This window comes from Cornus florida, unplaced genomic scaffold, assembly GCF_030987335.1.
Source record: "Cornus florida cultivar Cherokee Brave unplaced genomic scaffold, ASM3098733v1 CherokeeBrave_3.0.0_Hap2_Chr07, whole genome shotgun sequence".
NCBI lineage: Eukaryota > Viridiplantae > Streptophyta > Magnoliopsida > Cornales > Cornaceae > Cornus > Cornus florida.
Window position 1 is genome coordinate 11213747 of NW_026775577.1, and position 13093 is coordinate 11226839.

At 38.5% G+C, this 13093-nt stretch overlaps 2 protein-coding genes across 7 annotated transcripts; both read left to right on the forward strand.

The window, feature by feature from the left end:
- Positions 1–500: 500 nt before the first annotated feature.
- LOC132316592 (uncharacterized) lies at positions 501–2540 on the forward strand. 6 transcript variants are annotated; one of them, XM_059815068.1, is made up of 3 exons: positions 501–1017; positions 1621–2147; positions 2262–2540. In XM_059815068.1, the coding sequence occupies exons 2-3, from the start codon at positions 1647–1649 to the stop codon at positions 2469–2471; spliced, it is 711 nt and encodes a 236-aa protein (XP_059671051.1). In that variant the 5' UTR covers positions 501–1017; positions 1621–1646; the 3' UTR covers positions 2472–2540. The 6 variants fall into 6 exon arrangements, with proteins under 6 accessions (XP_059671051.1, XP_059671052.1, XP_059671047.1 ...); XM_059815069.1 differs by having other exon boundaries at positions 1621–2135; XM_059815064.1 differs by having other exon boundaries at positions 1621–2540.
- A 7720-nt stretch (positions 2541–10260) lies between these two features.
- Positions 10261–10936, forward strand: LOC132316593 (serine/threonine-protein kinase BLUS1-like). Its single transcript, XM_059815070.1, has one exon. The coding sequence runs from the start codon at positions 10539–10541 to the stop codon at positions 10845–10847; it is 309 nt and encodes a 102-aa protein (XP_059671053.1). The 5' UTR covers positions 10261–10538; the 3' UTR covers positions 10848–10936.
- The last annotated feature ends 2157 nt before the right edge of the window (positions 10937–13093 follow it).

Genomic DNA, 13093 nt, shown 5'->3' on the forward strand with positions numbered 1-13093 from the left:
GGTCAAAGTCCCATTGGCAGTAGAAACAAATTTGTGAGAAGATGAATTAAGAGGTGAGACTTTTTTAAAATCAAATGTCATATGATCTGTGGCACCAGAATCAATTATCCATGCATTATTAGCAACATGTGTAGAAATATTGAAATTCTTACTACCAGTATTTGTTGTTTTAACAACTGCTCCAGTGGAGGTCTTTGTTGAATTCTTCTTCCAACGACGATAATTCCACCATTCTGGATATCCCACAAGTTTGAAACAGCGACTTTTGGTATAACCAGTTTGGTTGAAATGAGTACATTTGTAGGTAGATTTATCTGTTCTAAATGATCCAATATTTTTAACACTCAATTTTTTTTTTTTTTTTTGAACTGGTTTATACATAACCAGTTTTCAAATGATGTTACAAAACTGGTTTAGGGGGTTTTTTTTTTTTGTTCTTATATATATATATATATATATATATATATATATTTTAATAGAATAACATAACTTAACAAATATCAAGTTACGTCTCTGTTAGGAGAGACAAAAATAAAAACCTGGATGCGAGGCAGCGACTAGAAAACTATGGCTTGCGTCGCCGGAGAAGACGACGATAGGGCAGAGCCCACCGCCGACAATAGATCCGGCAGGGACAAACTGGTGCAGCGGCTGGTTCGGCCTCGATGGCGACACGATCGATTGATTAATGGCCGGTGGACAGTGCGATAAGGACGGCTCGCGGCAGTGAGTTTGGAAAGTAGCCAGCGATAGAGACGACCGACAGTTATGGGATGGCCGTGAAAGCAGCTGGCGATCTGATAACGGAGACGTAGACGATGATGGAGAAGATCCGGCGACGCTATAGACAATGGTTCGGTAGTCAAGGACTGTAGATCCAGTGATGGCTAATCGCAAAGCGGAGCCGGCGACGGCGATGCAACTTGTGATGGCTGTGGCTTGTGACGGCAGCGGCTTGTGATGGCAGTATGAATTTCAGGGTTGGTAATTTCTGTGTTTGTTTATGGGCCTTTGAAGGTTGGTAATATCTGGGTTGGTAATTTCTGTGTTTGTGTATGGTTCTTTGAATGTCAAAGATAAATTGAAAGAGATTCACATTTAAGGTTCAATGATGCTCTAATACCATATTGAAATTGAGAGAAAAAATATGAGAATTAAAACTCGATATTTCATTGATGAATATTATATTTAATTTATAGACTAGGATTAGCTAAAATAGATAACTATTTATTTATAAATTAACCTTAAATTAAGAAGTAAATAGGTAATTATTTACCTACCAATTAATCCTAAATCAAGAAGTAAATAATTCAATCTGCACTAAATAATTCAATCTGCACTAGAAGAGATAAAATCTTAACATGTGTTTGCTTTATTATTCTAAATAAATCGTTACATGTTTGTGTTAGCTTTTTACTTGGCCTGTTCTCGGTGGGCACTAGTCATGGTGTTCCCAGACCAATTACATCGCTTTGATCTTTTTTCATGAATTGAATTCCAAGAAAAATCAGAGAAACTTGTGGAATTCCAAAACATTAATTTCTTCTGAAATTCTTGATTCACTCAAGAGAAACACATTTCCTCTTGAATTTCAATGAATTAGGTTTTTCTCGTGTGCAGAGAAGAGAAGAGAAAACATATAGATAATGGCTGTCACGGGGTCGTTGATTAATGGAGGGGCTGCTTTAGGTGCAACTTTTGGTGAATTACTGAAAGTTGTTGTGGATGTGACTGACAAAACCAGAAAGTTCAAGTCCGAACTCGCCGGACTTAGATCAACACTGAATTCAGTGGAAGCAATTGTAGTTGATATTGTGAAGTTGGACGGAGAATTGAACGTTGTAGAGGAAGTAACCAAGAAACTAACCGACCTCTTGAGTGAGGGCAATGAGCTGGTCCTCAAGTGCTCAAAAATTGAGGGTTTGAAGTGCTTCATGAGGCCTTTCCACTCGAAGAAGCTCATCAAATTTACAGACTCGCTTCAGAAATTCTTTCAGATCAATGTGCAAGCTCTGATAACTAGGGATATCAAGAAGAATCGGGTGCTGATGAATCAAATAATGTCAAAATTGAATGAAATGTCGAGTTCGAGGAAAGGTAAAAAGGTTTGTGATTCCAAGGGAAAACGCAAACAGGTAGTCTCATCTGTGAACAACTCAACTCTCTCTCACACACATACACACATGTTTTTCTGGTTTAAACTCTCTTCAGTTGCTTTTTTACTTCTTTCTGAGAGATGGGTTCTGTTTCCGTCTGTGCAGACTGTTGAAATTGTAGTCAATGTGCACTGTGATAGCTGCCCAAGGAGGGTGAAGAATGTTGTTAAGTTCAGGAAAGGTTCTTATAGATACTCTCTCTCTCTCTCTCTCTCTCTCTCTCTCTCTCAAGCTCTTTTTCATCCTTCTATGACAAACAATGGATTATCTATGATTCTATATCCTATGGTTCTTGTAACTTATTTGATCCATTAGAGTTAATGATTTGGTTATTAATTTATGGAAGTCTAAGTTATAAATTGTTAAAGCTTTTTTTCTTGATTATCTACCCAAGTCTTTTGATCTTTAATTGACTTTGCCTCGATATCTAATCTATAATTTCTCTGTCTTTCGTGCTTTGGAAGTCTTTATTTTCGACTTCAATGTCATTTTTGTACGATCAACTAATGAATGGGCTTTTAGGATTTATTGATTTAAGTGAAGAAGAAAGACTTTTGCTTTAGCAATAATTTATTTTATTTTTTCAAAAATTTAAGCAAATTATATATGTACCTCATAAACGCTCCTGTAATTGAAGAAAATTAACACCCCAGTTTTTTTTGTTTTATTTTTAATTTTAATTTTATTTTGTTTTATTTGAAGGTCAAAGCAAGTAACACCTAAGATAAGATAATATAAGACACATAAAGTCCATCACATAGATAGCCATGACCCCCAAATTAACCCTACTATATATATTGTTTATATGTTTATTTATGTATAATATGTGTCTCTTGGGATAATATAACCGTTGTTGATGCCTATATTTTGAGTCCACACGGTAAACGCCACATCATCAGCAATGGCCCGCACAGCTTGGTCAAAACGGTCAACGAGTTATGTCACATCAGTAGCGATGGTCCACATAACTTGGTCAACGATCAGAGTTGCCACAGCATCAACATGCTTCGAATAGAAGAACGAAGACCTGAGTTGGGAGCAGGACTCAGGATTCCTTGGGATCTGAGGAGGTTTTGGTTTGGTGGCTGAAGTTCAGGGTTCGTCGAGTCGACAATCGGCCTGACTTGCAAAAAGAGAGAAATACCATTTTGACTCCAAAGTATTTGACTCCATCTTATTTAACATTGCTTTATAATTATTTGAGAAATTAATCTCTTTTAATTATTTTGTTAATGGACCACATGTGATGTTATCAATGACATTACCCACCCTCACTTGGCTTATAAAAGAAAATGACCTAAGGCCAAGAAGAGGGAGGCAGACAAAAAAGGAAGAAAAATTCCTCGTAGACCGGGAGCTCTAAGCTCTATCTCTCTCTAATGGGTTCTCCACACAAGCCTTAACAGATGGATCAATGAGTCAATGGTGTTTTCCATATACACTGCCATCTCTCTCTCTCTCTCTCTTGTTTGCCTGGGCTTCCACCTCTCTCAATCTATCTCGGATTCTATCATGTTGCAAGATTTACCTCACCATTTGTTATTTTGTGATAATCTGGAACCCATCTGAAAATCAGGTACCTACATTTGGCGACTTCACTAGGGAGGTATTCTTGTGTAAATCGTGAGAAGAGCCCTTTGTGGATAGGGAAGAATTCAAAAGCCACTGTCAATCTCTATTTTGCAATTGAGCATTCATTGATAAAAAAAAAATAATAATAAAAAAAAAAAGATGGAAGAACTCTCTGTGCAAACTCAATGGAGCTCTTTATGCAAAACTCACTGCCTTACACGGGTGACTTTGTTCTAAAACTCATCTCTGTCTACTTCTTTGCATTTCTCTCTGCTGATACATGACTCACATTTTAGGGCTTACTGTAATAGCACAGATCTCATGCCCCTCTATTTCCACTTTAATCTTCTTGTGCCCATGCTGTTATCTGACATTAATTGATGCTTAATTAGAAAAAGCTGATCTTAATCATAAATCAATCGATCTGATAATCAATTTCACGTATATTTACTTTCTGGAACATATATATATATATATATATATATATATATATATATATTACTTTTCTACTTTCATCTACAGCCAGACACCTTATCACTACAACTATTAAAAAATATCTCATTTTTTTACTTTCATTTGTAGCCACACAAATCTTATCTGCGCGAAATTGAGAGATCTCTACTGGAGCAGGTGTTATCCGAGAACAATTATCCGATCTAGATTTACGAATTATTATAGATTATTCCTTGGTAGAATAGAATGAATGAGAAGATCGAAAAATTGGAAGAAGAAAGGATTTTTTGGTTAGACGTATGGAATTTGACATCTATAATATATATATAGAATAGCACTACGTCAATTTATTTTTTTTATTACTACACCAAAATCCACTATTTTGTAATTGTATATGTATAGCCACGCATATATGTATGCACACATGTATACATTGACCACACATGTATACAATGATTTTCTCCGTTTAATGATTATCTCGTTAAAATGTTGCATTCTTTTACTGCAAACTACTCCACGACCGGTATTATTAAAGGACAAAACTCGTCAAATTCATGCAACCATCTCAAGGACGACACACACTCGTCAATGGCGGTTCTCACAATCAGCTGTGACTGCTCTATCCTTTACTGGTGCTTCGTCAAACATTAATCTCATCATCCCATGTGTTGCATGCCCATAAATCAACACTATTCATGACATAATCAAAGTATTACACAGATAAATTTGCAACGTAAATGCATTATTTAGATGGGCTCGTCCGATAACAACCCATTGCTTTTGTTAACCTGTTTGGATTGACGACCCACCCGTTGATTTCATGCAATTGGTTTGATCGACAGGCCAGTCGATTTCCTAGAACCGCCAACAACGCTGGTCGATTTCCAGCAACCGTTGTTTCTCCACCCACATGTTGATGCCATCAACAAAACTCATCGTTTTCCCTTTATGCAGTCAATTTTTCATGCAACCGTTTTCTTGCCATCGTCGTACAGCCCTGGATTCCAACTAAGTCACTCGATTTCATGCGAAACTTTCTTTTTTTTTTTTTGACGAATACCGTCGGTTTCAGACAAACCAGTTTGTCCGACGTCTGTCGTTTCCATGCCACCGTTTTTATCAAAGATGCTTGTCGATCTCCGGCGACAACCCATCAAATTTCGTCGAACCAGTGTTGGTTTGATCTGCCAGTCGATCTCGTGCAAACTGTCAGCGACAAAGCCCGGTCGATTTCATGCAGCCGTTCTTTCTCAAAATCGCCGACACCGGTCGATTTCTTGCCATCGGTGTTCACGATGACCACTGGTTTACTTGTCAAACACCAGTTAAATTCCTGCAAACAGTCCGTCAACATCGACGGGCTATTTCCTCATACAATCGTGGATCTAATGCAATCATTGACAGAGCTCGTCCATCCCGTGCAATCGTTTTCATCGACGCCGGTGGATTTTTTGCAACCTTCTGTCAACGCCCGCTTTTTTGTTCGACAGCCTATCGATTTTACACCCTTGGTCAATTACCTGTCGGCGACGAACCTGTCGATCGCCGGCAACGGCCGTCGACTTCAAACTTCATCGACAAAACCCGTCGATCTCATGATACTATTTTGGTCAAATGCCGACCCCCGTCGATGTCAAGCAACCAGTTTTCATCGATAAGGGCTCGTCGATTTTTTATGCCGTCTCAAACACCCAACCAGTCGATTTCAGACCCATCCGGCGATTCTGTCAATTCCCGTTCAATTTTTTTTGGGCTCCTACCTTTAATCTCCGACTTAGGTTGTCGCCGACGAAGCCTGTCAATGGCGAGGCCAGTTGATTTCGCGCCAAGTTTTTAACTACGCTGCCCAGTGATGACCCGTCGATTCGGTGTAGCTAGACTTGTCAATAACCCCTCATTTTTGTTTGGGCTACATATCAACCAATGGATTCATAATCTGTACGTCGATTGCGTGCTCATTCCTTACCGACTATGACCTATCGATCTTAGACGCCGAGACTGCCGTTTCTTTTTCGAGCACTTTGATTTGAAACGATCATGCAACCGTCGACACCCACCCCCACGTTGACAACCCGTCGATTTCAACCCCTTGTCGACGAACCAACCCGTTGTCCAGCAAACCTGTCGGTTTCGTGCTACCAGTTACCAGTCCGTCGATTTAGAGTTCCAGACCCTGTCGATGCGCTCCGACCATGTCGACCTCCAGCTGCGACCACCGATTTCAAACCTCTTTTTATCGACAAACCCGTCGATCTCATGATACTATTTTGCCAAAAGCCGACGCCCGTCAATGTCAGGCGACCAGTTTTAATCGATAAAGGCTCGTCGATTTTTTCATGCCAATGACAGTCGACACCTACCCTTCGATGCCATGCCAGTTAATCGACAAAGCTAGTCGATTTCCTACATCCGTCTGATTATCCACCCGTCGATCTCATGCAACTCCGCTCGCTGTCATTCACCCGTTGATTTCACACACTCCATTTTTTTTTATTCAGACGAGACCCGTCGATTTCATTGCCATCGAGGCTGTCGATTTTGTACATCAGCGATGTTCCCATCGATTTTAACGTATACAATAAACTTTAAAAGCGCACACTGATCTCTATTTTCCAATAGACTGCCCAGATTCACTGGTGAATTTCAATTGCACATCTCCCATCCACTGAAGAAAGTTATAAAAGTGGATCCCACCACTAAATTTTCCTAATCTATATACACATATATAGGTATAGATACTACAACTATTTATGTATCATATTTGGTCTCCATTCATATGCACTGTCATGACCACCATACTCCATGCGTACTTGTTGCACACAACAATCAACTTTGATTTGGCAGCATAATAATACTATATTCTATACCATATACATATATATTTGAATGAAGCACAATATTTTCTATGCACCTACCTCCTATCCTTATTTTAAATAATAATAAAGGGGCGATCATAGTCACATGCATGTAGGAGCACTCTCATCAATTATCAGCCTTTTATTATTGTATGATACATTTTTGTATTGTTCCACTCACAGCCTGTAAGCTTGCATTAAAAGCTACATATGACTACATAGACACGCACAAAATATATATCTTCTATATATTTCTTACCACAAATTATCATTAATTACAATCCCATTACACATTCTTTTAATATCTATTTTATGGGTATGACCCATCATCTTGCCTAGGCCATTATGCTAGGACCGTCTCTTTACGTCAGTCTGTTTCTTTTTAGCTAGCTCATGCACAGGGTTACCACATAAAACTCATAAAAAACTCATTCGGTCTTACACAGATCACCCACATACATGCATTTACAGCATTACATTTATATATATATATATATAAATGTTTATTTACATGACTGTCATCTTGTCAATGATGCGGCCTTCGACAGGCCCTTATATAAACGTTGAAAAACAAATCTACTATCCCCAATTGAGTTCCCACTACCTCTCAATACATATATATACCTCCTCGGATAGGCCTCATTCTTAAAGATGCTTTATACTTTCTGCACTTTTAGGTTCACTTTATGTCTACAATACATATTGGACATCCTTTTAAACCTTATTCACAAAGCTTTTCACTGCTAAATTGATCTACACAAATGTATCCCATAACATGGCATTGACATACTACCATCATTTTGTACCTTACTTATTAATTTTACCCAGTGCATGTCATGTACCTACCAAGTAGTAGCTACCAAAACACTATTTATTTTTAGTTACTAATACAAAAAAGTGTTAAGCCTTTTGCTTACAATCCCATATGCTATCAACCTAATACTACATATGCGACATACTCAGAGTTCGTTATTGTCCTCTCCTATGGACACACCATGCCCATTCTCTACCTAACTGCTTTAACGGTGATATTTTTAGTCTCATAAAATGCTATAAAGCCCGAGACTTGGTGAAACAACTTTTGCATCCTTAATCATTTCAACTAATGATATAGTTTAAGTCTTTCGTTTTTCTTCTTTCTCTCAATATGTAATCTTACAAGCACTCCCTTTTACCTAATGCTTATTACATCATATATCTTTATCATTCAACATCATTTGTTTAAAAAAAAAAAAATCTCTCTTTCACTTTCCAAATTTCAAATGCTCAAGTGTATCTTTGACTTTACATTTATCAGAGCATTTGTGCAAGTCTCATTCGAGGACTGCCTTTCAAAATGTTCACCTCATCTATGGGGTCACTATTACATTACATATACGTGTTCTAATAATGCCTCTATCAATATAAACTGCTACTAATGTTGTCACCCAAACAACTCATAGCATTGAATACACATAGTACAGTTAAATCACTCAATTTACAACTTTATATTAGCTCTTCCTCTATGACTTTATAAAGTTTTAGCATTATATTATATTTGGTTCATTTGATGGATACACATTGACTAACCATACTTGCAGATCATCGAGAGCCCCGAATGCTCTAAAGCTAGAAAAAATCTATCGACAAGCCCAACGCCTCGATCTGATCTGACTTGGACATCGAGCGCCCAGTGCCTGTGTCCCAACGCCATGATTAGTCAATCGACGGACCCAGAGCCTCGATCTGACTTGGACATCGATCCGACCCCATCGCAATCTGTCGATCGACGGACCTTGAACCTCGATCCGACCCCATCGCAATTTGTTGATCGACGGGCCTTGAACCTCGATCCGACCTTCTATGCACGACTAACCTTCTACTTTCTACAAAGCTCACTCGCGCAGGGGGACTAATATATGTTGATACCTATATTTTGAGTCCACATGGTAAACGTCACATCATAAACAATGGCCCACACAGCTTGGTCAAAACGATCAACGAGCTACGCCACATCAGTAGCGATGGCCCACATAACTTGGTCAACGGTCAGAGTTGCCACGGCATCAACATGCTTCGAATAAAAAGAACGAAGACTTGAGTTGGGAGTAGGACTCAGGATTCCTTGGGATCTGAGGAGATTTTGGTTTGGTGGCTGAAGTCCAGGGTTCGCCGAGTCGACACTCGGCCTGACTTGCAGAGAGAGAGAAATACCATTTTGACTCACAAGCATTTGACTCCATCTTATTCAACATTGCTTTATAATTATTTAAGAAATTAATCTCTTTTAATTATTTTGTTAATGGACCACATGTGATGTCATCAATGACATCACCCACCCTCACTTGGCCTATAAAAGGAAATGACCCAAGGCCAAGAAGAGGGAGGCAGACAAAAAGGGAAGACAAATTCCTCCTAGACCGGGAGCTCTAAGCTCAATCTCTCTCTAATGGGATCTCCACACAAGCCTTAACAGATGGATCAATGAGTCAATGGTGTTTTCCATATACACTGTCATCTCTCTCTCTTTCTCTTGTTTGCCTGGGCTTCCACCTCTCTCAATCCACCTCGGATTCCATCATATTGCAAGATTTACCTCACCATTTGTTATTTTGTGAAAATCTGGAACCCACGTGAAAATCAGGTACCTACAACCTTATGTCTCAGCTGCTCAATATATATACTAATCAAATGGAATGTGCTTTTGATCTCTTTGGAGTTCTTTTCATGCTAATTATATACTGGCTTTTAGGTGGGAAATCTGTGAAGGCTAAGCGAAATCAAAGCCGGGTGACAGATAGTGGCAATGCTGATCCAAAAAAGGTGTTGAAGAAGACAGTAGAGAGTACTGCAGCCAACGTTCGCAATGTTCTTCCTTCCCGGCCTAAGGAAAGCATCGCTAATATCTTCAGTGACGAAAATCCAAATGCATGTTGAATTCATGTGAAGTGCTGCTTCTTCCTGGAAAAGAATACATAAAATTATATATGCATGAGAAATACTTGAGCTGAGCTGAGTTCGATGAAACAAAAAGAAAATTATGAAGTAGAAAGTGTGAGTTAAAGGAATTTCTATAGAAAGTAAGTCTGCTCTTATCAGTTTCATATCTGATACTGGACCATATTAATATATCTCTGTTGTTTTGTTGTGACCTTCTACTATATATACATGTATGGTTTCATTCTTTGCCAGTTTAAACTGCCTCATTTAGAAATGCTGTCAATGCCTCATGTCTGCAGGCTCTTTACAGTCCATCGTATCATCTTCCTTCCCGGACGGCTTGTTGAATCATGTATTGCAATTGTTCTCAAAGACACGTTGAATGCTCTGTGTTATCTTCATGATCAAGGCTACCTTCATAGAGATGTGAAGGTGGGTAATATTTTGATGGACTCGAACGGTGCAGTTAAGCTAGCTAGCAGACTTTGGTGTCTCTGCTTCGATTTTCCAGCCGAGTTCGGGTAGAGGGTCGTCGGGATCATCGTCCGGGAGGCTCACAGACTTCGCTGGGACGCCGTATTGGATGGCACCGGAGGTGATACACTCGCATACAGGGTACAGTTTCAAGGCTGATATATGGTCTTTTGGTATCTCCGCGTTGGAATTAGCTCATGGAAGGCCGCCTCTGTCTCACCTCCCTCCTTCGAAGTCCCTCTTCATGAAGATCACAAATCGGTTTCGATTCTCGGATTATGAGAAGATCAACCAGAGCCTGAAGAACAAGAAATTCTCGAAATCTTTTAAGGACATGGTTGCTTTGTGCCTTGATCAAGACCCGTCCAAGAGGCCTTCTGCTGAGAAACTATTGAAGCACTCCTTCTTCAAGAATTGAAGAGGGTCGGATTTTCCGGTGAATAATATCTTGCAAGGGTTTGCCTAGTGTGGAACAGAGGTTCAAGCTATGGAAACTTCAATCTCAATCTAGACATATACTTTTGCCAAATACTGATAAAATAAAAATAAAAAATATTTTATTTAAAAAATATATATATTTCAAAAAATATATATATTTTACATCGAAATCGAAATAAACAGAGTCTAAAAAAATGTTGGCTCTAGCAGAACCTAAAAAAGTGTGGATTCTAAATAATCAAAGTATTATATGATTGTCATCACCATATAGCGACAAAAAATTTGATGAGATCTTATCCTAAAATTTTCCTTGGTAAGCGGACAATAACATAGTTTTACTTTTTATCTTATTGTGATTTTGTGATTAATCATATTTATTAATCAATCTTTTTTCCAGACAACACTGCTCAAATGAAATAATTTTATTATGAACTATGAAGTTTGTATCTGTTGTTAATTTGGTCAAACTATAGTCCACATTTTAATTTTTACCGTTTTCCAGATCTCCATGATGGGGAGGTTGTTATAGAGCATCCATTTTTTTTATTTTTACCACCATCTCCATTTTCTCTCTTCATAAAAGTTTAGTATAATTTTTTTTACAAGCGTTTTCTACCCTTGACTCAATGTTTAAAGAATAAAGTGTTATTTGAACACTTTTTAAAATATGAAGTAAATATATTTTAAGAGTATTTTTTACACTTCACCACATAAATAAATTTACTTTTTTTTTTCTTAATTATTAATAAATAAATAAGTGGTCTTGGTGTGGACTAATAAATCTCGATGGGGGTGGGCTTGCGGGTGGGATTACAAGTCGGACTGGGCGTCAAATTTTATACCCAGACCCGTCCCATCACCTTATTGGACCGGCTCAGGCGCCTAATGATTTTGAGTCCGAACCATTATAGTTTTCCGTGTAGATATATATATATATATATACACACACTATGTATCCAATCCTAAAATGAAACACTTTTTCATTCGGAAGGGTACACACAAGGAGCTATTGATTCATGGTCCATTTTTATTTCCTTGCGAACCATTATAGTATTATATATATATATATATATATATATATTTGATGAATAACCTCGTAAATCTGATAATTAGATTTGCCACCTATGTTCCATTCATATATAAACTGTGTCTCGCAGTCCTTGTTGAAAGGGAGGATCTATAGCGGGTCAGGACACTAGACTCCAAATATATATATATATATAGATTCCTTCTAGCTTCAGTACTATTTCACTAGGCCAAATACTTCTGCACAGCATCGTGGACATAGACATGGACATGTATGACGTAAAGACTGAGTGGTGTTTCGACAAAGCTCATCTTAATCTTGACCATACATTATTGCCGCCGGCGACTGATTCGTTTGGGCTGATAGTACGAATTAACAAATTTAGGTACAATCAGGCCTTTGCTTTAGAAGAAAGTGTGGCGGTGAGAAGAACACTGTATTGTTGTCCGATAACGAAGCACAGTCGTGCTTCTCTCAATTCTTCTCTACGATTAGAATCAACCTCAATCGGGGCGACATGTTTCATAACATTCGCTCTGCTTGTCGCGCCATAACTATCGACCACACAAGTTCTACTACTAGTAGTACTAGTACTAGCCCACCCTTCTCGACATACCTCTCTACGGTCACAGTCACCGTCGATCCTCACCATATATTTCGTGCCATTCTCCCTAGTTGTGGACCCGTGGTGACATAAGTGACCATATATGTCGTAGTCACATTGTCTCGGGTATTAAGCAAGTTCTAGTGCTAGCGTACCCTTTCTTTTCATGGACATAGTGGTTTTGTGTAGGCCGCGGATTGACGGTGGCGATGATGATGACGATAGCGATGATGAGGATGACAATGTGTTAAAGACTGTGCCGGCAAGTAAATCATCCGTTCGAGCTTTGGAGAAAGCGATAGTAATGGAGGGTTACATGGATCAGTGTGTGATTTGTTTGGACAAATTTCAACTTGCATCGAAAGTCACTCGCATGCCCTGTCATCATATCTACCACGAAGACTGCATTGTCGCTTTAAATTAATAACTTCTGTCCCGTTTGTCGCTTTAAGATGCCAACAACTGATTGATTTTAATGACATTTTTATTTTTTTTTATAATATATGAATAGTTTTGTTTTTATCAATTCATGTTATACATGTTAATTTTCTGTTCTTGATTTACTATTGCGACAGCAGCTTCGATTAGTTCTTAA